The sequence below is a fragment of the Calypte anna genome, chromosome 2, assembly GCF_003957555.1.
Source record: "Calypte anna isolate BGI_N300 chromosome 2, bCalAnn1_v1.p, whole genome shotgun sequence".
Lineage (NCBI taxonomy): Eukaryota > Metazoa > Chordata > Aves > Apodiformes > Trochilidae > Calypte > Calypte anna.
In genome coordinates, this window is record NC_044245.1 from 43003089 (window position 1) to 43029468 (window position 26380).

Here is a 26380-nt window from a genome sequence, read left to right on the forward strand (position 1 = left end):
CTAAAATGTACAGTTTTATTTGTATGAAAATCAGCACAACTTCCAGCATAGAACTGTGACATATTTGTTATCACTCTCTCTCAGAAAACACATGTAAGTCAGACAGCTGCCAGAGTCTGCAGTTCACTGACCCTGCTGCCAAATGAAATGCACAAAGATATCTCAGCAAGCAATTACAGATTGGCTGGGAGGACTCATTAATTTTTTTAAACTTAAAATCACAACTAAACTCTGTTATAAAGTTTTTCTGGGGAAGATGGTATGCCTCAGACTCACATTTGAAAAGAAAGAAGGTTTGTCTCCTAAGAAGGACAAAATATATACAATTTGTTTCTCAGGAAGAACAAATAATAATAATTTTTAAAATATGTTTACAGTAAACATGAGGAAATGAAGTCTAAAGCAGACATAAGCATGGTTCAATCCAGATGCTCAATTTTTAAACATCTCACACCTGCCAAGTCTAAGGCTCCCTTCAACTACTTTCTTTACTTCAGAAAGTAAAGAAAGTGAAGGTGAATAAAAAGAAGATACTTAACTTGCTAGTGGTAACAGGACTGGGAACCACAAGTGATCAACACAATCAAATGATGCCTACTTGGCCCTAATTGTGTAAGTATGGCACAAGGCCATGATAAAAATAACAAAGTAAAGCACAGAGATATACTTTCCCCTTTGGAAGAAGGTATCAAAAGTTGATAGCAGTGCCTTTCCTTTCTCTCAAAACACCCATGAGATGCTCTTCTTATGGCATATACCAAAAAGGAAGACCCATCACTGATCTCATCATGGCAAACCACAAAATATAAATTAAAAAATAAATACATAAATCATTCTTATAGACATTCATATGCAATTCTGGACTGTACTCATGGCATAATATAGTCACCATTCTCTTAGACAGTTCTTATTATTAGCCTCATTAAAGGGATCACAGTCATACCACAAAGTAACAGTTGAGTGCTACCCTCAATTTCTTTGTGCTGCAGTAATTTAAATAACCAGCTACAGGCTATACTTCAAGCTTTAGTTCACAACTAGAGAGCAAACCAACTGGAGTTACAAGGATCAGTGCACACTTCTGTTAAGTGTTAATGAGAATGAGACAATCCCTCTAAATAAGTACCTCTCCCAAGCCACTATATGTAGTTTAGTAGTTTTCTCGTTTCAAGCCTAAATAACCATTTCCTAGAATGAGTTTCTGAGGCTCTCTATAGGGCAGACACACTCCTAAACTGAGGAATAACATGTTGCTGGAAATAACTCATATTGCATTGTCCACACTTTTGCCATATCACAGGTTACCCAGAGAGTGGCTTCAGGCACCACTCACAGTTTTGCTTCTGCTCATTCACATGGAAGTTTGTTTACTTAACTGACTGCACAAAGTTAACAAGATTCCTCAAAGGAACTCCAACCAGCAGAGTGCCAGCTGAGAGAAACAGTGCAGAGGGGGGTGAAAGAGCTGTGACACAAATGAACATCACAAACAATACTAAGAGGTTACATTATGTAACTGCTGTAACTTTGAAAAAAAAAGTCACCTGAGTGCACTTGTAATTACATGTAGCGAGCATCAGGGGCAAAGGACTTCAGCCAGTCATCTCATAATGTGCCCACATACCATCAGTTGGATTACTGCCAGAGATGGCTCTCTGCCAGCTCGCTTCCTCCTCCTCCACCCTAGCTGATCCCAAGTGTGTTATCCCTCTCTGACTGGGGTGACTAGCCTGCTTCTCCCTAATGTTCAACATCCCTCAATACTCCCAAATTTAAGAAGGCAAAACAAGGAGAAATAAAGCCCTCTCTGTTAGATGAAGTCTGTCTTCCCAAATATGGATTTCACCAATCTAAATATATAAAGTAATATAGAATTATTTTTGCAAGTGAGGGCCAGCACTATTGCTATCCAGACAAAGCATAAGGAAGGCCCAACCATCCTTCCAAACTCAGCCCAATAAAAAAAAAAAAAATCCAGTGTGGGATACCATAACAGCAAGGTGCCAGAAGGAGGGTCAAGGATTCCATAACACTGAAGCTTATTTATGTGATAAATAACTTATGTCAAAAGGGAACTCTGGAAGTCTTCTGCCCCAGCCCCTTGCCCAAAGTTAGACTAAGCTGGTCAGGGCCTTGTTCAGCTAATTTCTGATTGACGGAGGTCTCACAACCTCTTCATGTGCCTGGTACCATATTAGACCACCCTCATAATGAAGCATTTCTGTCTTATGTTGTATGAGATTTTTCTCTGATGCGACTTGTGACAACTGACTCCCAACTTTTTGCTGTGCACCTGCAAAAAATACTATTCACTCTTGTCTAAAATTTTGTTCTAATTGCATTCTGTTATCATATGATGATGACTGGTGGGGAGTAAGCTTCTTCAGGAAGGAAGATTTCCTGATGGTAGGGCATCAGGGCATCTCTGCCAATTCAGGCACTAGGATTTTAGTAGTGTTTTTTAATTCCTACTTTTCTGAAAACTTTATGTGCTTGCCATAGAATTCAGTGTCAGTCTAAACCACAGTGATAGAAGAGTTTGATCGTATCAGTGGCAAAAGTCCTATTTGTCTTGCATCAAAGATAGCCAACAAAGAGAGCTTAAAAGTAGGAAAACCTCAGAGCTAGCACAGGTAGCTCATTTGAAATTGGCAAGTTTCACTAAAATAACAAAAGCATGAATATCTACCAGTCCTTATGAATTATGACATATGCAATCAGTTGAAGCAAGATCTTTAGTGCCTTCAAGAAATAGTCATTTTCTTGAATAATGTGCAAATGCATAGTGCATCAAGTAACAGTCCTTAATAATATTCTCAGGAGGAGACCTGATTAATCTGCCTCACTACTTGAAGTCATTAGATGAGAGGATATTTAAGCTACATATATTCCAAGTGGACACTAAGTGCACATGGACCAATACCTAATCCTGTGGTCAAAAAAGGGAATAAAACCACACAAATAAGAATAATTTTATATTTGCAGAACAAGTAAAAAGTGTAAATTGTATTTTCAGGCAGTATTAAAAAGTTCTTAAGAATTACTTGGAAAAATAAACTGCAAGCAAAAAACATACACAATTTCTGAGTCTACTGAATTAGTTAACAGAGTATCTTATAAACAAAAAATTACTATCACTCCAGTGTTTAAAATTAATAAATAACTATCAGCTTACTTCTTTCTTACCATTGTAGGTTATCCTTGGTTTTGTCAAACACATCACAAGATGTAAATCCATTTCATCAGAAGAAACAAATTTTGAACATACAGGGCACTTGAAACCTATGGAAAACAAAAAATATGTAAGTATGAGTACACTCAACCATGGTTCAAGAAAACATTCTGCATACATTAAAAGGAAGGAAAAAAAAAAGCTCCCACAAAAAACACGAACATGTGGCAGCTTTTCAGTTTCAACCTGCCATTTCTTACATTAATATAATTCCTTTCATTTCAAAATACCTCAAAATGGACCATTGTTTCTGCAAATTGATCTGTTGCCAGTTGCAAACATGTCAGCACCTCTGGAATGCAGTTTCCAGTTTCCCAGCAACTGTTGCAACAATTTAAGACAAGTGCAAGAGGATAATGTGACTTTATTAAGACAGAAAATAGAAATGTATAGAAAACATAGCCATTAAATCTGAACTTGGCTATGAGCCCTGAATAAACTTCAACATTTTTACTAGGAATAGCATTGAAACTTTGATAAAGTGTCTTGGTTTTGCATCTTATCACACAAACTGCAGCATCTTTTACCAGAGAAAACACAGAGAAAAGCACAGAGAAAACTTTAACTCAGGAGTGTCACCTCACCTACTGAATTACTTATATTTCCTGTAGCACTGAATTTGTTTGACTTCTCTCATCCTAGCCATGCATGACTTTGTTTAGCTTATGAGGTCACAGCCTGAGGCAATATAGGATAAAGAATAATTAAGACAGTCTAGATTGTGATGCAACTGCGTAATAGTCCATGACAAAGCTGCTTAATACTTTATGTCATTACTGAAGACAGCAGTTTTCCAGTTAAGGACAAGATTGGATAGACAAGTTTTAAGGTCTACAGAAAAGTCTGAGAAAAATCTTGCTGATTTTGATCTGCTGTATAATTAACACACAAGTGAGAGACAAAAAGCCACCAGCAGGGATTTTGATACATAAAATCCTTTAAGGATTATACTTACAGGACAATATACAGCAAAAATACCTAAATCCATGCTCAGTGCAAAGCAGCAACTTTTTCTTTAATGATTTTGAGAAGTAACAATGCAGCCAACTATAAATAGCCACTGTACCTTCCATCAGCACCCATATCTGGGTCTGCTCCCACATGTTCTGGTTTGTTGCCCCTTGCTTCTATACATCTAACCTTGGAAGTCCACAAGGAACTGGGTCAGTCAAGAAAAACAAGTGGCTTGATGTTGCACTTTCAAGTTCTTGATGCCTGAGAATTTTGATCTTTATTGTTAATGATTATCCAGATGTAGCTCAAGCAATTAACCTGAAGCATTAGCACTTGATAGAAATAATGTGTTTATCAACTTTGTTTATCAAGACAACTATGTTTTATTTTTTTAGTGCAGTTACTAGGAAGCAAGTCAAACCAGACAACTGCTGACACCCATGAGGAACTCTGAGCAGCAGCTGAACATGTACGTGAAACCACTTCCTGAGATAAAGCACAGTACTGATGCTTCCTATTTTAGTCATAAGAAGTTCACATCTATCTCTTTTTGTGTTGATCTTACATTTCAGTTTTAATATTGCTCTTCTGTCCTTATATTTAATCCTCCTCCTCCAACCCACATCTTCATAAACAAGTTACAACCACAAGTTAATAAGCATACAAACAGCCAAACCCATCTTTCGGAAAAAACAAGTTAAAAAGATTAATTTACTTGCAAAAAGCTTTGTCAGTGACCCTTCAGCCCCTGTGTAGCCTCCTTCCCCAAGGCTGCATGTCAGCATGACTAAAATAAAAATCAGTATCTCAGTATCTGGGTCCTCCAAACATCCAAAACCAGCCCATAACTGCTTTGTTACAGTTTTCTTCAAAAACTGAGGTAGGGAAAATTTTCTCTCAACCTTTCTCAGTCTACTGTAGCTGATTGATTATTCTTAAGTCTAGTCAAAACCTACTAAGACCCACGCATTATATTAATTTCTATGTTTCTATAAGGCACAGCTAACAACATATTTTGATGTGAAAAAGCACATAACTTCCTTACACACTGCAGACTGAGTCCTGCTGTGCCAGAAGGGAGTGTTTGCATTACAGCAAGTTAACAATTAAGTTCATGGCTAGTTAAGCACTGGGACAGTCATAAACAGGTTCCCCCTGCTTTCTGGACAGAACTCTTCTAGTTTATTCCCAGGGTCACCAGCACATCTAATTGGGGGTGGCAGGGGGGAGGGAAAACCATCAACAGGTCTTTCAAACCATTGCTGAAGTTAAGAGTGTTATTAAAAGGTACATATTCCAGGAATGTTTGAAAGAAATACTTAAATCCAAATAAAATAGGAGGGAGAGTTTGGATAACTACTACTACCAATAGTACTAGTAGTAGGAATAATGCTTTTACTTAAAACCATGCTTATAGATAGATAGCTGTGAAAAATCTTCCTGGTTATCATTTTAAGTATTTAGCTGAACATACCTATATTAACATGTGGCTGCATCTAAACCTAGTGAGAAGTCCACATCTTAGCAATAAAATCACCTACATTTTAACAATATAGTACCTTGTCGCTGGTTCAGAGTCAAATGGTTTTGAAGGTGACAGTTTAACAACTACAGATTTCCTCCTGACACAGCACATCTGGGGTCTCTGACTGTTACAGCTCTACTCAGTATCCAGAAGAGTACACTGAAGAACTCAAGAAGTGGAGGACACTACACTTAACTAAGCCTTATGGAACAAATTAGCCACCAGTAGCAAAGGTATCAATATGGAAAAGATGTTTTTCCAGTGACCAGCACCAGCTACACGCCTAAGACAAGCATTACAATCAAAAAAAGTGCCTTCAGCTTGCAACACCTGCTGGAACCATTTCCGAACACATTCTCCTGCAATATTCACCTCCTGGATTTAGCTGTCTTCCCCAAGAGATTTAAGGTGTACATTTTGTGTGAAGGAAATGGCACTTTCCAACTCCTAGGTAACCCCAAAGAACAAATTACTTTAACTGTAGACACAATATTTACTTTAGTTTTAACTGTATTTGAAAATATAAACAAGTGAACAGTCAACACTGTCCACAAGCCAGTTAAAGGTCCTTTAAAAAACGCTGGTATTTTCCCACCTTTCCTCAAATCAGAAGGCAATAGTTTCATGACCCAGTTTACAATTGAGTAGTCTGTAAGAACAAAGGGTCTATTGTACCACTGCCCAGCAGGCTAATGACATTTATAGCCTATGTTTGTTTTTACCACCAGTCTGAAGGAATAACACAGATAACTTTCAGAAAGTTTCACATGACTTAAACAATCAACAAGTAAAAATAACTTGCTCTCTACATGATGTGTTTTGCTGTTTTGGAGATAAACAATGCATTCACAGACTTTTGGACAAGTGGAAGTATTCATTAGATTAGGTGGCATCATGTCAAGAAGTGTCCTCTAAAAACTATGAAACTCAAACACTTCCTCACTCATTCTACAATGAGAGCACAAGAGATAAGGTATAGTTCTAGGTAAAAATCTAGTTCTTTATGAAGGTCTCACAACATCCTTTTCCTCATCCAAGATGAGGACCCTTTGTATTAGAGTCACCAATTGTTTGGTCGGTGTATCTTTGCAAAGATGTCCTTCCTTCTCCCCTCTTAGAGAGGACACTGCCTGTGACACACCCCAAGACAGGGGAAGAGCCAAGTCTTACCCCGATCTCTTCTGTACAGCAGGAAAGATCTGAGCACCAAAACCAAGCAAGCACAAGCCTGTAGCTGACTTTTAAGACTGCATGTTGAAGAGGCAGGGAGACAAGGTCCAGTTATTTGATTTCACAACACTAACTACAATACTGAAAGTAGCACATTACTTAAAACGAAAGCATAACCTTGGAAAAAAAAAAAAAACACAATCCCCACACAAAAAACCCGCAAACAATTACAAGGAAAGAAACAGAACACAAGGTTGCAGTAAAGCGACTAGAAAATTCCAGGCTGGCACAGAAAGTTTAAAATCACTAAACCCGTGTAAGCAGCAGGACTTTGAATTCTCTCATTCTCTCTCAAATGTGTCACTTTCTTCATACTCTGCAGTCTTTTGCATATGAACCTACACAAAGCCAAAAAATACCATCTTTTCTCACATCCATCAAATTCTTAACTCTAATCTCTGGCAGGCTTGGAAACTATCCACAGGGACAGGTTGATGATGGGTGGTCACTCTATAAATTACATCACACTAAATTCAAGGACTGATATTTTTAAAACCTCTCCCAAGTTAGAAGGTAAAAAAAATAGAGCATTATCTCTATTCTCAGAGAATCTTCTAGGGTACAATTGCTAGATGTTGTAGCTCCCAATACAAATGGTTATTCAATGCAATTTTGCTATTTTGTGTAAGAAGTGTTTTATTAAGGGAGAAAGTGCTTTGGTGAAAAGATTCGTCTGGTTACCTAGTTTCCATCCTTCCTTATGCTGGCAATGGCCTAAGCTACAAGAACTCGGCTTCCACAGATAAAAATAAATACTCCCCTCAATTTGGGAGAGAACAGGAAATAAAACAGAAATAAAGAACATAATTCACATTCTCCAAACTCCATCTTTTCTAGAAAACTGATTCAAGATAAGCACAAAGAATTTCTTCTCAGCAATTACTGATCTTGTGCTCATAATCTACAGGGATTTTCTTCTCCACTTTTGTGCCATGAGACTGAAGTTAACACATTGTGAAATTCTTTCACACTGGGAAATCCTTGAGGGAAACAAGGGATTTTATCTTGTATTTTCTAATTAACAGCTCCACAGCATTCAGTAGGAAAGGGGAGATATATAACACAGAAAACAAAACCAAACTTAAAACTTACTTTAGCTAAGGAGTCTGTGGAATAATTTGAGAAGATGCATATGAATAATACTTTATCTACTAAGCAAAAACTTAGGAAAGTTGGAATCTTCCTAAGCCATTTCTTTAGCTCCCTTCATCTTGCTAAATAGGAAAGTGAGATCTTCAGTAGCAATGACTGAAAAATAAAGCAGTACAGAAGGAAGAAGAGAAATTGAACAAGACACATTTCCTTAGTCATAAATAGAGACTTATCAAGAGCACAGCTTCAGGTGTCTAACACCAATATAAAAGTAACATCATGATGATGATTATAATTGACAGCTGTATAGTTTTAGAAATGGAAGAAAAACAAATACAACCATTAAAAGAGAGAGAAAATACCTTTCAACCCCGAAGATGAAATTACAGGTGGGAAATACCTGTGGAAAGATTTTTCCCATTTCACAAAAATCAGAACATTTGTTATTAGAGAAACAGCTTTTTAAGACTGACATTTTAGATCTATGCAAGCATCCAAAGGGATGCTTCACCACCCCATTTATCCATATGGACCTATAGTCAAAGTAGATGAGAGACAGTGCAAATGTCCTTCATCCAAACTCTTAAGAGTCTGCAATTTCAAACTCAACAATCACATGAACAAGAACAAGTTTTTAAAGTGACTTGCAAGCTACTAATTGAGTTTTAACTTACTAGTTTATTTACTCCATTTCAGAAATGTCAGCCTACAGCATACATCCATACAGGTTTCTCAATGGAACAGAAGCAGCTGAAGACAGATAAGTGTGACTATAAACTTAGGCTGGGAGCTGCATTTGGTAGACTTAAAGGTAAGAGCAAGCCTCAAGTTACCACATTAAAAAGGCTCCACTCACACCCTGCAGATGATTAGGTTTTAGATTACTGCAATTAAGAAACATATTTGCAACTAGAGACCAAAAAGTCCACTTATCAAGAATCTCCCCAGAAGAATAACTAATTTCCATAACATCTTTCCCAAGGGAGTAGGCAGGAGATAAAACTAAAGGGAACACAGCTTCTTCCTCTCTTTTGTATAGGTGTGATGACTTCCTTACAAAATCTGAATCAAAGGGAACAAAGGAAAGAAACTTTTCCTCTCACGTCTATTAATCATCTGTGCTTGCCAGAGATCTGAAGAGAACAATGTCCCCTTCCAGCCACACTGACAGAGTAACTCCAGTAGGATGGGAAGAAACTAGCCCTATCACCATTTCAGAAGCTTCAGTACACAAGTGGAGCTCTTACCACTTCAGACCAATCTTGAGAAGCTGTGTGGAGAAGAACAAAATTGTTTGAATACACGGTTAAACCAGGCTGAACACATTTTGGAGCCAAATCTTATTCAGAATGCAAGTAGCCAGAAAGCACAGTCAACTGTTTGGGGCATAAATGTATTTATTTGCAGCAGGCAAGATTAACCTGTCAAACAATCCGAGTTCTTACATTACCAGACAATGACGAATAATTCACTGCAAGTCATGTTGGAGATGTGAAAACTTTATGCAAATGTAATGCCTTAAAAGTCTGGCTTCAGAGATTGCACATCTTTCCCATTGCTTTTTCCTTCTTAACTCACCTATCACAGTTCAAAGAGGAAGAATTCTTCTCTCTCATTCCTAGACCCTCCTTAAATTTATTATTTTCTTTCTTTCTTCATTTTTCTATTCCCTCCACTTCCTCTCATTGACCGAAGCAACATTTTCCTCAAATATCTGAAGAAGGTGTTTCCACACATCATTTCACAATGAAAGTTAGAGAAGACAGACAGTATAACAGTGTTCTACTGCCAAAAGCAGGTTTTTCTGGAGTAACTGCGAATTTGGCAAGACCACTACAAATTTCTGAATGCACGGAACCTGTCTGTTTACACACCCTTCCCCTTCTTCACACTGTCAACAAAGTCACTATTTTCAAAAACACTAGGGTTAAAGAAATTTCAATTAGGAATCACACCATTTAAAAGGAAGTATAGGAGGAGCTGCTCCAAGATAAGAATGAAGTCCTACTTTCCGAAAACACGCAGATTTAAATATCTCAAACTTGTACAGTACAAAGCAACAAATCTAATTAAAATTACATGAAGCATGATAATAAGTGAGGAGAGGGTGGCTATACCATGCTGAGATAGTATATTTAATGAGAGCTAAAAGGGAAGAGGTATGATGTGAAAACAGCTGAATAATGGTTGACAAGGATCACTAAACCGAACAGGTGAAACAGGGCATCTTGTCAGACGCAGAGAAGTCTTCTGAGCAAATTGGCCAAAATGCATACAAGGTCTTACGAAAAAAGAAATGGGAGAAATAAAGTAAACACTGCACTTGAAACGCAGCAGACAGGAACAAAGGAGCAAGCCCCAGGAGAAGGCAGCATCTTAGAAGACAGCACAGATAATGATGCTGCTTGAAAGCATGCAGAAGACAAAGTCTCTCAGAGAATCTTGAAACTATTATTCTACTACACAAACAAGGCGATAATGGAGACCTGAGAAAGCACAGCATTTACAGACATTTGGTCTGTTGTCTACAAAGTTTTTACCAAAACAAGTGAGGGTAAAAAAAAGGAGTCCTCACTAAGGCAAAACTTTGTAAAGTCTGATTTAGTTGAAATACTTACCAATAACCTACTTGTTCCTGCAGAAATAGAGGTAGCAGTGACAAAGAAAAAAGGGAAAACCAATCAATGACAAAAAAAGTCAAGAATACAAAATAGTATAGATTACAACTGGGAAGAATAAAGTTAAATTAAAAATTAAATTATTATGTGGGATGTTATCAGGAGTTTAACTAGTAATTCTAAACAAAATTCATTTTTCAATAGCAACATTAAATTTTATATAAAAATAGTTATAATTACATTTATCATTCAGTATAACAAAAATCATACCTACAGTTTCGAGGAAGTCAAGGACAAACGTTTCGAAACATACTTGTTCTTTTGTGCTTTTCATCTCATTTTTCAATCACACATTGAAGAACTTTTATTACCTAACCACAACATCAGATTATTATAATCTATATTTTCTCCCTTTAGCTCTCAAAATTGCAGTCCTCCACAGAGGGTACCAATTTATTAATTCTGCAGGGAAACATCTAACCCATGGACTAATTTACTTTCATTGAAATGAGTGAGAGTAGAGTAAGTATGTTTGTTGATTTATTTGTGTTTGGTGTTGTCTGTTTTTTTCCCCAGAGTCAATGTGTGACTTATGAATAAGACTCAAGTTGGCAGAAAAGTCCAGGCTGAAAAGTACACAGCGCAAAGGAATTTTGTTTAAGGAATAACTTTTTAAAAGTGCTACCATCTCTGTGTATCATAAAGTTGTCTTTTGTTTCTAAATGGAAAATTTAACTAAGAGAAATTCATTTGGCATTGACCCTTCCATTCTTCCAGTGCAGAAAATATTTACCATAATGTATTGAATATAGACTATAGTGTATAGACATACGAATATAGACTATAGTGTATAGACATAGTGTATAGTGTATAGGTTAAAGGCTCATTAAGAAGCCGAACTTTTAACAAAATAATGACAATCTTACAAAATGGGGAGAAGACGAAGGGTTACAAATTGCATAATTTCAGAAATGTGTATTCTTGAATTACTATTAAGTCCTTCAGTATTAACAGAATGTGTTTAATATGAATTATGTCTAAATAGATAAAAAATTGAGAGCAGTTTCTGAAGTCTGAATGATAGGCATTTATTTATTATGACTAATTTTGCAAAAGTTCCTATTTTTAAGATAGATCTTTTAATAACATCTAGGCACGTACCACAGCAAAGAAAGCACGCAAAATGCCTAATAATAGTAAAGATTATATATAATTGTCTCAGAAAGAAAGAATTGAACCCATAAAGATATAATCCTCCAACTAAGTTTTCTGAACTATTGTCAGTAAAAGCAGAAGAAATGAAGTTATTGACTTACATGTTTTAAATATCTCAACGATGATGTATCAGTCTATATTTACTGTCTTTTACCTCTGTTAAGAGTACTGAGAATTTGTACTATATTCTGCAAAATCTTACAAAACATCCATAAGTCACAACCCAAGAAAACTTTCAAATGATATGCTACATCATTCCTACCACAGCAACTAAGTCAGCAATGTAATTTCTGCATTTTCATGCTCAAGATGACACTGTTTGAACACAAATACCAAGCATTTTATATTTTTTGCTGTTTAAAATTGTTGCCTTGCTTCATCTGTGAAATTGTTGAGAAATTTGATCAGCTACTTATTTTACATGTCTACACTCAGAAGAGAAATGCCTTGTATACATTAGCATGATTTGGTTAATAAGACACACATTTGCATGCATACACACTCAGCACAGACTAAATAAGTTTTAACAGAGATGTGCAGTTGGAACAAATTAGTTTGAATTATATTTTGACTTCTGAGCAGTTTGAAAGATGACATCCTAAATGAAATGCTTTTACTTATCCAATTATGGCTTTCATGTAAAGAAGCATATGCTTTCATTGCTTTACTCATCTATAACACTATAACATAACACTATTTATGTCATCATCTTCTCTGTTCAAACTCATGATCCAACACTTGAATATATATAAGCATTATGCATAAAAAGGAGACTCTGTCTTGAGCTTATTTTGAATACTGAAAAAGCATGAAACTGTAACATCCCAATATGTTATATTTTAGTAAGAAAGGGTTCATGTTGGGTTTTATTAGCATGAAACTGCAACATGCTAATAAATTATATTTTGAACAAGAAAGAGGTGTTGGGTTTTGTGGTTTGTTTTTTTGTTGTTGTTCTTGTTTGTTCTTCTAACAACTGACTAAAGAGTGATCATAGCTAGTACTCATGATTTAGGTATGCCCTTATAAAATCAGGATCATAGTGTGCTAAGTGCTACAAATGTTAGTTCACATGTATGCATTAGTCCTTCCTTCAAAGACCTTACACTCTAAAACAGACAATAAAAAGCAATGGTTACAATGGGAGCAATGTCTCCATTACATACTTTAGAAAGGCAGTAAAAAACTTGCCCTAGCTTATACAGAAAGTCAAACACTTCTCAAAAGTCTGTAGGTATCACCTTATATAAAAACACCTATTTGCCCACAATGACATTGAGATAAGTATCATAGAAAAAGTAAATCATGGCATAAATTTGCTTTGCCTTTCCATGTAGCACTGCCTTCTTAATCAGAGCCTTATTTATGATTTAGCAAGCTGTACCACAGATGCCTAAAATCAGTGACTGAGAAGTTAAAGTATAAATAATAAAATGTCCAGACACTGGTTTTGAAAGAAGAAAATAGCTCTTTAGAACAGTTTTGGAGGGCAGCATAAAGAATGCCAGAGTTTGAGCCTGCGTTCCTCTCTGCTCATTTATGTGTTCATTCCCTTCACCTTCATTCTGTCTCTTGGCAGCACCACCTCATTTACTCTTGCTGTCCCTCTCCTGCATGTGCATGTCAGCTGGTGGGAACCAGTCCAAGCAAGTAGGACTCTGAACTTTCCCAGTGGAATACTAGAGCAGCTTACTGCACCTAGATGTATTATCCAGCCTGCCAGCTGAATATAAAAGACTTCGGAAACTGATAGGATCCAAACAGTAGCTAGAGGGCAAAGCCCAGCAAGGTGCATTTAAGTAAACCCTTGTAAGTAAACAAAACAAAACCAAAATAAAACACCAAAACAAAAAATCCCCACACCAAACAAATGAGGACTTCTAGAACACAAGGATACATTAAGAATAATGAAGGTTGCACCCCAAATGTGTACTACATACATACTTGAGGAACAGATAACTTATTTAAAGTGCATCATGGAAAGTTGGTTTGTTTTTTCTTTAAATAACCCAACACCTAGCCCTTCTCCAACAGACCCCTCTCCAATAACTAGGAATTCTCTTCCAATTCCAGCTTTCTTAAGGTGAAAGATGCTAATTAAAAATTAACTTACGAATCTTCCACTACTTTAAACATTTAAAGTCCTGAAGTAAGACTACAGCTACTACTATTACCCCAATGACCAGATTTGTATCTATCTTTCCATTGTAGCCTTTTATTCTATGATGGGGGAAAATAAATAAAGAATGAATAAATAAATCAATCACATCTTCCCAAAATCCTCTGTGAAAGAAACAATAGTTCTCAAAAGGTACTTTCAAGCTAGAAAGATTTTATACTCCTAAGTATTTGGGTACTGAATTGTTATATTGTCACTCTTCTGACTGGCTTTAAAGAATGGCAAAGTATTAACATAATTTATAGGCATTTTTCTGTTTCAAGTTAGGTCTACTCTTTTATCTAAGAGGAGCATTAGTTCCTAAAAAAATTTCTGTTTCAGTAGACAGAAGATGTACTTTCAATGTCTTACAAAATAAATATCTCCATGATGCACTTGAAGGATAACTTTCTCACACTCAAACCTTGTTACCTGTTTTCTAGAAGGCTTTCTTACTCTGGATTTTGAGAGTGGTCAAAGTAGCTGTTTCCCACATGGATTCTATGATTCTATGACACCAGCTTGATCCACTCCTTTCATTGTAAGAGAAGCTCTCAGAAGGCAAGTCCATTGCACACAAGTGATTGCAGTAGCAGCAACTGTGATAAACTTCACCAATTTGCCACCAATGGGTTAGTGAGATTAAACCAGGCATAAGTCATCAGCTCTGGTGAAAAGACAGACATATTTCAGTTGTTCCATAGTAAAGTCTCTCCATATCAAAACCTGCTGTGAAGTAAGCCACAGGCATATTAAGGACAGCCTCTGCCTCCAAGCTTTGTTGTGTCATCAAGCAGCTTTTAAAAAATTTGTCTTTAGCCATCATGTTCAAGAACACCTAATAAAAGCTCACAAAAGAAGCCTGACATTCCTGCCAGTCATCACAAAAGCAATTCTTCCTCTCTCTAGTGGAGGTCTTGTCATACCTGCACTTTACAGCAGTTTTATCAAATCAGAAGTCAGTAAACTGGGAGATGTGCCAATAAGAAAAACCTACTTTTATAGGGTTTTTCTTGAGAAGCAATACTCCATATGTATTAACATGGACAGCTACAAAGTTCTTTGTTGTTTTATTTGATTGGTGGGTTGGTCGGTTTGGGTTTGTTTTTTATTTTTTTCAATAGGTAAACAGCATGTACACAAGCACTTTATAAAATAGACAGGAACATCTAAAGTATCAGCTATGACAACCTTTACTATCAACTTCTGTTTCCTCAGGCATAGTTTTACAGAACAAAATTTAAAATGATGGAAGGAAAAAAAAAACACCTCTTATAAAACTACTAGATTTTTTTCTTGCACTGGCTAATCTGTCAAAGTAGGTTTTAAATTTATTTAGATGTAAATGTACATGGCAGGTTCCACTCCCAACCATGTCCCCTCCATCCAATCAAATATGAATAGTGCTTCATTCACTATCCAACCTCCATATGTTTTTGTAACTACTCAGGCAAACAACTGTTCTTATACCAAACCTAAAAATCAGAACACCAGGGAAATAATTTCTAAAATGTAACTTCAATAACATCTTTGACTTATAAATAAAATCATGTTAAATATAATTCTGCCAGTGAAGCAAGTTGAAGGAAAGAAAAAAATATATTGAAAAGTGGAATGCACTGGAAATTACTCAACAGCTTGCCAAAGTTCACAGATATATGGCAGAGGTCCAACCTAAACAAAGCAGTTACCTACAAATTAAGGTAAACTGATTTGGAAGCACAGTTTTCCAGGACACAGAGGAAACTCTACTAATTTTGTTTAATGATGGTATTTCCATTTTTCATTTAGAAGCCAAAATGCATGTACTCCAACAACTGAAACAGTAAAAGTAGTTTTTCTTCTGAAATTCACTTTATTTCTTCCAGAAGGGAAGAAGTGTAAGAAATGCATGTGGCCTTTTTTATTTGTTTAGTAGCAAACTCAATACAGCTGCCAATGTTCTTACAGAAGCTAGTAAAATGGTACAGTAGAACACCAAAAAGTCTTCAGCATAAAAAGGAAAAAATATTTCCTTAGGATTCCCATCCCTCAGGAAAATCCTGCAAGACATTTCTAAAAAGATAATGGTAAGAAGGGGAAAAAACACATACTCTCTTAAATAAACTGAACTTAGCAACAGGAAAAAATTGTTCAAGACACATAGCACTCTACAGCAGAATCATAAAAGAAAGGAAAATGGTCACTGAAGTATTTACATACACCTTTTTCACACATGAATCAAAGGATTAATGCATTTTCCACCTTGATTTGAAAGCCATCAAGTGAAATCAAATTATTACACGCTTTGCTCTTTTTCCTCCACACAAATGATGGATTGCACAATGTAAACTCAGCATTACTGGATTCAAAACTACCTCTTCTCACATGCAAGTACTTCAGAATACTACCTTCTATATTTTAAACTCTTGTCAAGAAAAACTAATTATTCAAAATTATTTCAAAAGGTTTATCTTTCAGTGAGACCACAACTGCTCAAGGCATCTTTCTAACACTAATTCAAAACATATCAGAAGTTTTTCTAGGTTGTCAAGCATTTAAGGTCAAAGATTTTTACAAACTCATTTTTAGCAGTACTGTTACATAGTGACAAAGAAAACTGAACAGTGTCATAACAGAAAGGATCTGTGTAACTTGCTTATTCCTTTTGTTTTTCTACTCCGACTTACTGGAAAGAACCAAGCAGGGAAGTCAAGGTGAAACTACAAGACTGACAAAACTTTTAGCAAAAATGAGAACTAGTTACAGAAAAAGTCTTTAAATCACATGAAAGCAGAGATGAAACCAAGAACAAGGAAGCTAGCTAGCCAATATTTGGAAAAGCTGTGACAAGAAATCAATTTTCTAGGATAAAAGTAAGCAAATAGATGAAGATGGAACTTTTGAAAATCAGACTAAAAAAATAAATACATAAAAATAGAACCAATATTTACAAAAAGCCTTCTAGGGCAAGTCAACCTGCTTTACTCTCGAGGCTGCCAAAGCTGCTTTCTGCACCACAAGAAAATAGGGCAAATGAGAGACTATCACAAACTCTTAGCCTTTTAAATACAATTCAGTAGCCCACGCAGCAAGCTTTGGGCCACAAGAACCACCCTGTTTTCTCTCCGGCTGGAGGCCCGGCGCACCCCGTGGGGGAGGGAAGAGGAGGGGCGGGCGCCGGAGGAGGCTGCGCCTGAGCTGTCCAGGGAGCGGTGCTGAACCGGGCCCGGCCCGGCCCTGCCAAGAGCCCGTCGGGGCTGCGGGCTTTGCCTCTTCTCCTCGGCTTCTGCAGAGGGTGTGTTGAACCATGATATATCTCCTTGGTGCATCCTGTTATTAAGTACAGTCAGCCACATACCACAACAACACAGATGTATTAGTACACGAGGTCTGTCTCCTGCAGCCAGGCCAGAATGAAGCACTTCTGATGGTTTTTACTCTCAATCTTTAGGCAAGATCCGTGAGTTAAAGATGCGAAGACACTAATTTCAGTTTGTGGAAAGGATTATGAGGTATATATGAATGTAAAAGCACTGAAACCTAAAGCACTAGTGACAATTCACATAGACAGTCACAACTGTACTTTTGCATGGGCTAAGAAAGGTTTTCCACAGCCCAATCAGGTCATAGATGCTCTCAGTTTTACAGAATAATGGCAGAAGGATTCTAAGGTGTTGGAGTGTGTCCAAAGAAGGCTAACAAAGCTGGTGAAGGGTCTAGAGTGCAAATCTTATGAGAAGCAGCTGAGGGACCACTGGGGTTGTTTAGTCTGGAGAAAAGGAGGCTGAGGGGAGACCTTATTGCTCTTTGTAAAGACATAAAAGAAGGGTGCAGTAAGGTGAGGGTCAGTCCCTTCTGTCAGGTTGCAAGTGATAGCACAAAAGGAAATGGCCTGAAGTTGTGCCAGGGAAGGCTTAGACTGGATATTAGGAAAAATCTCTTTCACTCAAAGGCAGAAAGTGACCTGGGAGTCTGGATTGACAGGAAGCTGAACATGAGCCAGCAGTGTGCTCAGGTGGCCAAGAAGGCCAATGGCATCCTGGCCTGTATCAGGAACAGCAGGTCCAGGGAAGGGATTCTGCCCCTGTACTCAGTGCTGGTGAGGCCACACCTCGAGTACTGTGTCCAGTTCTGGGACCCTCAGTTCAGGAAGGAGATTGAGGTGCTGGATTAGGTCCAGAGAAGAGCAAGGAGGCTGTGAAGGGATCCAGCACAAATCCTGTGAGGAAGGGCTGAGGGAGCTGGGGATGTTCAGTCTGGAGAAGAGGAGACTCAGGGGAGACCTCATCACTCTCTACAACTCCCTGAAAGGAGGTTGTAGCCAGGTGGGAATAGGTTTCTTCTCCCATGTAGCTATCAGTGAGACAAGAGCGCATGATCTTAAGCTCTGCCAGGGGAGGTTTAGGTTAGATATTAAGAAAAAATTCTTTACAGAGAGGGTGATCAGGCATTGGGATGTGCTGCCCAGGAGGTGGTGAATTCTCCATCCCTAGAGGTTCTTAAAAGGAGGCTGGATGTGGCACTCAGTGCCATGGTCTGATAATCACGGTGGTAGTGGATCAAGGGTTGGACTTGATGATCCCAGAGGTCCTTTCCAACCTGGCTGATTCTATGCTGTCAGATACTGTAACAGGTTGCCCAGGGAACTGGAGTCACCATCCCTGGAAGTATTTAAGAGATAGATGTGGTGCTTAGGGACACGGCCGTGTTAACAGTTGGATTTGATAATCTTAAAGGTCTTTTTCCAACCAAAATAATTGTGTGATTCAATTCAAGTATGAGTTAACACGAACAAAAAACCTAAATAAGTCTCCACATATGTCTGCTTTTAATGAACTTTCCTTATCCTCTTGAATCTGGATAGGCAGTCACTGACAGAAATAGGAACTTCAGTTTTTAAAGACAATTAATTTATTGTTAAATATTGTCTGCCTCACTACCACCCTGGTCCTCTTTTTGTCAGAAACACTTAGCAAATCAGACCTTTCTACAAGCCTAATTCAAAGTAAGTAGATATAAAAATTGAGAGATACTAAACCATAACAGTACAATAAATGCCCTGTCAGTTATACTTCAATGTTAAATACATCACTGAAAATGTACCTAAAAGGTGGAAAGAGTCAAGTACAATTAAAAGGAAAAAAAGACCCCTTCATACTTGTAATGAAGAAAGAACTACCTGTTAATAAAAATGCACCAATTACCAGTTTCTGCATTCAAAATTGGGAATCAGTTGTGAAACAGTAATTTGTTTATTAGGAAGCTTTGCAATGGTAAAAATAGTTATCAAAATAAAAGGTTCAAGGAAATTAATGGTTTTCCATTAAGACATTAAGAAAAATAGATAAACATTATCTGCGCAGAATGAGCTCAACTCAGCAGAGCCTGCATTCCATTGCTATGAAGGATCTGTTAACCTCAAGGTCCCTTCAAGGGGTATGATCATCAACAAAGAGACTATCTCTCACACATCACTCATGAGCACTAAATCTGTTCTTGTAATTCCTTTGGTGTAACATTTTTGGGAAAAAAACATTGTATGCTTATTAACCTAAAAATAATAATGAAAAATCATGTATAATGTCAAGAGCAAGGTCTGTTGCTTTCCAGCACAGTAATGTGATAACTGACAAAGTATCTTTCCTCTATGTTCACCCCTTTATGGACAAGTATTTGTGATGTTCCTTATCCTTAGTTACAGGGTTCAATTGTCACACCATTCATTGACTTTAAGGATTAGGAAAGAACCATTAGCTTGCTGCTTAGGCATTTCTGCAGACAGCTAAAATCTAACGATTCAAAGATGTGAATACTGAGATTACAGAAACAGTTCCCTTTCTTCAGCAGAGAAAGTAATCCTTGCTAACTGCATAAAATTCCTGACAAATGGGATTATGTTCTTGAGGGCAGATTTGTGAGTATACCTGAAGTTCTGCATGTGCAAGATTCATTGACTTGAATAATACTGTCTTCATACCAGTGTTTTAGCTAGACCAGAAGCTTAAAAATATTGTACCTAGTACATTTATCATCACTGCCTAAAGGAGCACAAGATTAAATATGTCAAAGAGAAACTACTGTTCAGAAAATGCAAGAAAAACAAGGTACTGACTTGAGGCTTTTCTTCCTTTCTTATTTCTATATGAAAATTCCCATGTCTGAAATGTAATTATAAGCATACACTTTTGTAAATCTACAAATTTGTAAGGCATAAATAGAAAACTAATAGGATTAGAATTTAGTATGTTGATATTAAAGTGCTCTAAACGTGCTATATGTATATGTAGCATATTTGCCTGATTGAATCTTTCAGGAAGCAAGTTTAATCAGTTTTAACTTGTGTGACCTCCAAAATATTGCAATTTTCATGTTTGGGGAAATACAGGTTAGAAAAACTGGAGACAATAGAATACCTAAAAATAGATATCCTAAACCAAAGAATTTAATCAAAATGGCCTCCCTTCTTTTTGATACACAACTAATCTGTTTCAGTGTGTTTGCCTTCAGTGTTACTTCTCCATTAACAGGACAGATATAATTATTGCTAGATAAATCTGCAATAACTAGGTTAAAAGTTTAAATCCTAACCAAGCATTAAACCCAAAACTACATCTTTCTAGGAAAAAAAGGACTAACACACTGTGGGGTTTTTTTAATGGAAATTTTTTAAAGATCTAGTTAAATCAGTATTTCTGATGATGTGCTTTTGTTTCCAGTAGCACTTCAGTTACTAATACAGACGTTGAGAATAAAATCACTCATTGGACAGAAAGCAGCAAGAAAGCAGAGGAAAGGGAGAGGAGAGGCTCTCAAACAGCTATACAGACCCAGCTATATGGGACCATGGTTCATGAGACTGGAAAACAACTGTGTACACATACACATCCATGAATCCTGATTCCCTCTAAGTAAGAGTAATGTAACAAAACCCAAAACCCACTACTACACACACTTTTCCTTCCCTCTCTCTCACTTACAAATTTGGCATCTTTTTTAGAGGATTTCCTTTGAGGTTAACATTTCCTGGGGTGATTATGTTTTTCACTTGCCTTAATTCTGTATCTTTGCAAATAGCATCAGGCCAGCTACATGTTCAATAAAAACATTTGGATATGAATACATTTAATGAATGCTTGCACACTACAGCTAACAAAGGTTTACAGTTAAGAATGGGCTGCCATGGGACACTGTTAAACACTGTTAAACAGCCCAGAAATAATCCAAATGCATCATGAGAAAAGGGAGAAAAATAAGAGTTCCTAGAAGTGCATCTTACAATTAGTATTTTTCACCACTGTGTAAAATGCAAAGCATTTTACAAATATTTCCATCAAGCATTTAAGAGCTTTCCTCATGCTGACAAATCATGCATCACTTTTGCATACTTAATCTGCATGATAAAGTATTTGTTAAGCAAAACAAGGGGAAAATAAAAATAATCTCAAAACTGATAGAATCTCATCCAGACCAGAATACCTTCAGGTCTCCCATTTTCACCTCAATACACTGGAGTTGTAGCTGGAGTGATCTCCAGTATTAAAAGTCAGTACAGCTACATTAGCCCAGCATAGTTTCTTGGCATGGTTCACAATGCAGACACACCACCAAACCAACTACATAGCTAAAGAGATTTTCAGACTTGAAAAGTCAACAACTCAACACCACACTGCACTCTCACTCAGTATCACCCATCACTTGCCATTTTCATGAGTTAACTAAGCAACAGTTGGTGAAATGGTAGATTTGGAAGGAAAAAACCTATGTATAACAAAACAGAAGAACTACCTCTTCAGTGCACTTCAGCAGGTATTCATTTGGATGCTTTTGGCTACTTCTAGCTTTGCTGCAAAGTATGTTTCTCATCAATACCAAGATAAATAAAAACATCTGTATTCCAATATTTTCATCAGCAAATTAAAACTCAGCTAAAATGGAGGTAAATATCATTAACTCACTAATAAAAATATGCAACAGCCATTATAATCAAGTATTTTGCAGAGAAAGACTGCCATGTCTTACAACAGATACAAGGCAAATCATACTTAGCACTGATAGTTTTCAAAGAATAATTTTTTCCAAGACTTGGAAGAAATTACAGAAATTAATTCCTATTGACTTTTCTAGCACGAATAAAAGCAAGAACTTCAGCAGCGACCCTGGCCTTTTTTTGCTATCACTTAATAATAAACACTAACAGAGTCAAATATTTAACAAATTTAAAAAAGAAAAAATATTTAGCCAGTGGTCAAAATGACCTTGATAAAACATTAGAGCTAGCAATTCCCCATAAGGGAATCAATTCCAGCCAAAATTTAAAACAATGATGCTTTTGACAACTCCATGACCTCCATGTCTATGACAGCATAAATTTGTCTTATCTGTGAGGATAGTAGCAATCTCAATACTACTCTCAACCCCAGCCATCTTCATAAAGCTTAGTTCTAGTCCAAATCTTTCAAAAATCAACAGCTTTCCCAAACATATTAAACTGTTTAATGTCAACAGATTACATTATCCAACCTTAAAACTCTTTTGAGCATTTCTTATAACTACCTAAAGGAGGGCTGTAGCCAGGAGGGAATAGGTTTCTTCTCCCATGTAGCTATCAGTGAGACAATAGGGCAGGATCTTAAGCTCTGCTAGAGGAGGTTTAGGTTAGATATTAAGAAAAAATTCTTTACAGAGAGGGTGATCAGGCATTGGAATGTGCTGCCCAGGGAGGTGGTGGATTCTCCATCCCTGGAGGTTCTTAAGAGGAGGCTGGATGTGGCACTCAGTGCCATGGTCTGGTAGAGGATCAAGGGTTGGACTGGATGATCTCAGAGGTCCTTTCTAACCTGGATCATTCTGTGATTCTGAATAAAGCTTTAAAGCAAAATGTACAATCACCAGATATAATAATATAATATATAGTATATATATAATAACATAAATATAAATGACAGGTTGATTGCCTGCACACCTGTTGAGAGAAGTCACATATCCACCCAGCCCACTAGAAGGAACTCTTGCCCTCCAGCTCCAAACATGTTCATTATTTCCTTCTGGCTTCACCACCTAACTGTATCTGTGTGCTTTCTAATTGGAAATGCACAGTGGAGACACAAAGGAAAAATAACCTGGGATGAACACAGCATTTTCCACATTTGCGCAACACAGAACACATTATTTGCATTAGCCTTGTCACCTCTTTGTTTGCAGCAGAACTAGTGCCACATTTACAAGGAACATTTCCTCCACTCTCAAGCTATATGCTGTCTTACCGAGTATGTGAAACCAAAGTTTATCTTAACATAAGATTTTTTATGCTAGCAATGAAATCTGTATTTCCTCCAAACTGGAAGCCCTTTCAGTATAGCATTTTAGTTCAAAAGCATTTCAAATACTTCAGGTTTTCACATTTGTGGTTACAAAGAAGCCCAGTATCACCTTTCTTTGAAAATGTTGTCATTTACAAAACACAAAAATTCACTGATACAAGACATATGGGTATAAACTAATCCAAGGCTGAGCTGCAACAAACGTACAATTAAATCTGACTAAAGAGTAATACAATTCAGTGCTTAAGAAGCAATGCAATGCCTGTACACTAGTCACCTAGTATCCAAATGTTAGGAGCTGAATTAGATATTCAAAAGATGTTTCTTTGATAGCACACAGCCCTTTTACACATGTGAATTTCATGCTGTTTCCATTCAGCTGCTGTACCAGTAGAACATTTCAGCCAGCAACAGCCTTCTGGCTCTATAGCATGGGTGAGCCAGGTATTTTATTTCTTTACACTGCATTTAAAAATATGGAAGTAGTTTTACAGTTATGTATTATTATTTTAGAATTGTGGTCTTTGTTTTGAACTCAGGAACACAATCTACTTGTCATATATTTAGTACTACTCCTGATATAGAAATGAAAAAGTATTTATCCACTCTGACCCAACTACCTGGAACAACTGGATCCATTTGGATCGGGATTTAAAAACAAACAAACTCAAGCACTCAAACCAACGCTAACTGACATTACAGCTGCAAAATCACAACACTGAAAAATCAAAAAGCTCTACCAGGAAGCTGCATAGGTAACTCTGTATTAGGGCATTTCACACCTGAACCCAGGAACCCAAACTTTCAGGACACTTCATCAAAATTACCTCTGAAGATGAATCATGCTCTAAGGTTAAGAAACTACAGGAGCCCTGAGCACAAGCACAGTATCACAATAAGCCTTCCAACAGTCAGCATGCAGGCATGGGATTTTAAATTCATTCTTCCCAAAGCAAAGCAAAACACCCATGAAAACAGACAACAAATCCTCAAGTCTGGTATCTTAGGCTTCCCCAGTCACCCTTGCTTTAGGCTGCTCCCATAATCTTTGCTGATGCAGAGACAATGAGGAGAAAGAGGACTCCCTCATGGTGGAAAGAGGTGAAGGACCAGAGAGAACTTAATTTTGTTTATATTCTGGAGACCATCCACCAATATATCTATAAAATCTGCTTAACTGATGATGCTCTGACCTATCCAGTAGGGAGATGGCATTTTCTCAAGACAGTTGAGAACTTTTGCCATATTGAAACTTCAGTCCATATTCATGCTCAAAAATTTATAAGAAGTAAAGATCCTAATAGCTGTAGGAAGTTAGGATCTTGGATTCCTGGCAGGAAGACAGTATTTTGTATGCTTTCTGAAAGACTATTACTAGACTGGTCCAGATTACATGATAAAAGGAAAAAAAATTAACATTCTCAAAATACTCTTTGTACTCTTTGCAGGCAATCTGCAGAAAGCACTCCTAAGCAAACCTTTCTTTTGCTGCACATGGAAAACTTCCACCATGTTTTATATTTTTTTCATGAAAGCCACATCTGTTCATGAACACTATAAGTTTTTATTTTAGCAGTACAGAAGAACTGCATTTAGGTTATGCTCAGTGCAATGCATCAAGAACCAATCTTTCAATTTTATGTCAAATTCAACACTCAAAGACATCTGTATTTCAAGACATGGCTCCCTCCCCCTTTTTTTTAAGTCCTAATAATTACAGTTAAGGCGCTTAACTGTATTTTAACTCAAGCAAGTGCATATCCACCTGTACTTTATGAAAAAAAAATAATAATCTAGAAGATTAGGGGTTTTTTCCCCCTCCCATAGAATAGCCTTTATGCATGTTCAGGCAACATGTTACTACTGGCATAACAAAGAAAGTAATTTACTAGAATTGATAATATTCCAGATGCTCAACTAACCTCTCATGCCTAAAACCTACACCTTCAATTTTTAAAACTATAGTTAAATTTCAGTATAAATCAATCTGATATAGGGATTAATTATGGTAGCCCAACTATGAAGTGTCTTGGAACACGGCTAGTTTTAAAAGCCATTTTCAGTTAAAAAGTTGCTAAACAATGGCTTTATACAAACGACACTTCATATGAAAAGACAAATAAATTGTAACAGCTCGTTTTTTCTTGCCATTATTCTTAGGTGAATTTATTGTAAGTTACTAGAAGACACGAAAAGTACGTGCCAGATGAGAACTCTGTATTTATAGCACACTAAGTCAGTCAGCAAACAGAATCTACTAAAAATATCCACAATGGTATGCAGCACACCCACCCTTTGGGGACTGTTCACAGGCTGTGGTGGTCTGATTTTTAGACAGAGCAGACAAGGAAGAAGAAAACTCCCAGGTAGGTCGGTCGGTTCCTCTAAAGGTGACTAAAAGTAACAGTGTCAAATCCCATAAAACACTTCATATTCTGTTTGCCAGTCAGTCAGACATTCCAAGCCCTACAAGATTTTCCTGCATGCTTCCTGATCTCTCTTGGTCAATACTACACAATTTCCATTCAGGAAATGAAAGCATGTGCCAAGTCAGAGTGAGAAGCAGCCCCATTCTTCTTATGTCTTACTCTCCCATTTTTGCAAGTATCAGAAACATGAAGCCTGTCAAACAACTGCCCCCTTAGACCTGTGAATGCACACCGAGACATCCTTATGAAAGTCACAATGACAACTTACAATAGAAAAGTGGTCTTTGGAACACAGGCACTTTTTTAGGAAATATCTAACCATGGAGATATAACCAGGACAGCAAAAACACTTTTCTGAATGCCTGTGAAGTGCTGTTCTGATTCTACTCAGGTAATTGTGGTTTTCACACAGATGCTTTTCTTTTGGTTTATAAGATGTACATCCTTAAAAAAATGCCAAAATAAAGCCTCAGAGTATTCAAAGGTTTCTCCATTTCTTTTCACAGGTTAAACATCTGCAAGAACAACATGTTCCATTACCACAGTAAATTAACACAATCTGTAAAAAGGATCATATGTCTCTCCTGAAACTAATTAAACCATTAATGAGCAGTAGAAACATTGA

At 37.0% G+C, this 26380-nt stretch overlaps 1 protein-coding gene across 1 annotated transcript in view; it reads right to left on the reverse strand.

Annotated features, from left to right (window-relative positions):
- The window catches only part of ZNRF2 (zinc and ring finger 2), a 58000-nt gene that overhangs the window by 24305 nt on the left and 7315 nt on the right, over positions 1 to 26380 (reverse strand). Inside the window, exon 2 of the mRNA XM_030444946.1 lies at positions 3187 to 3282. Within this exon, the coding sequence (XP_030300806.1) occupies positions 3187 to 3282 (96 nt within the window). The remainder of the gene's footprint in view (positions 1 to 3186; positions 3283 to 26380) is intronic.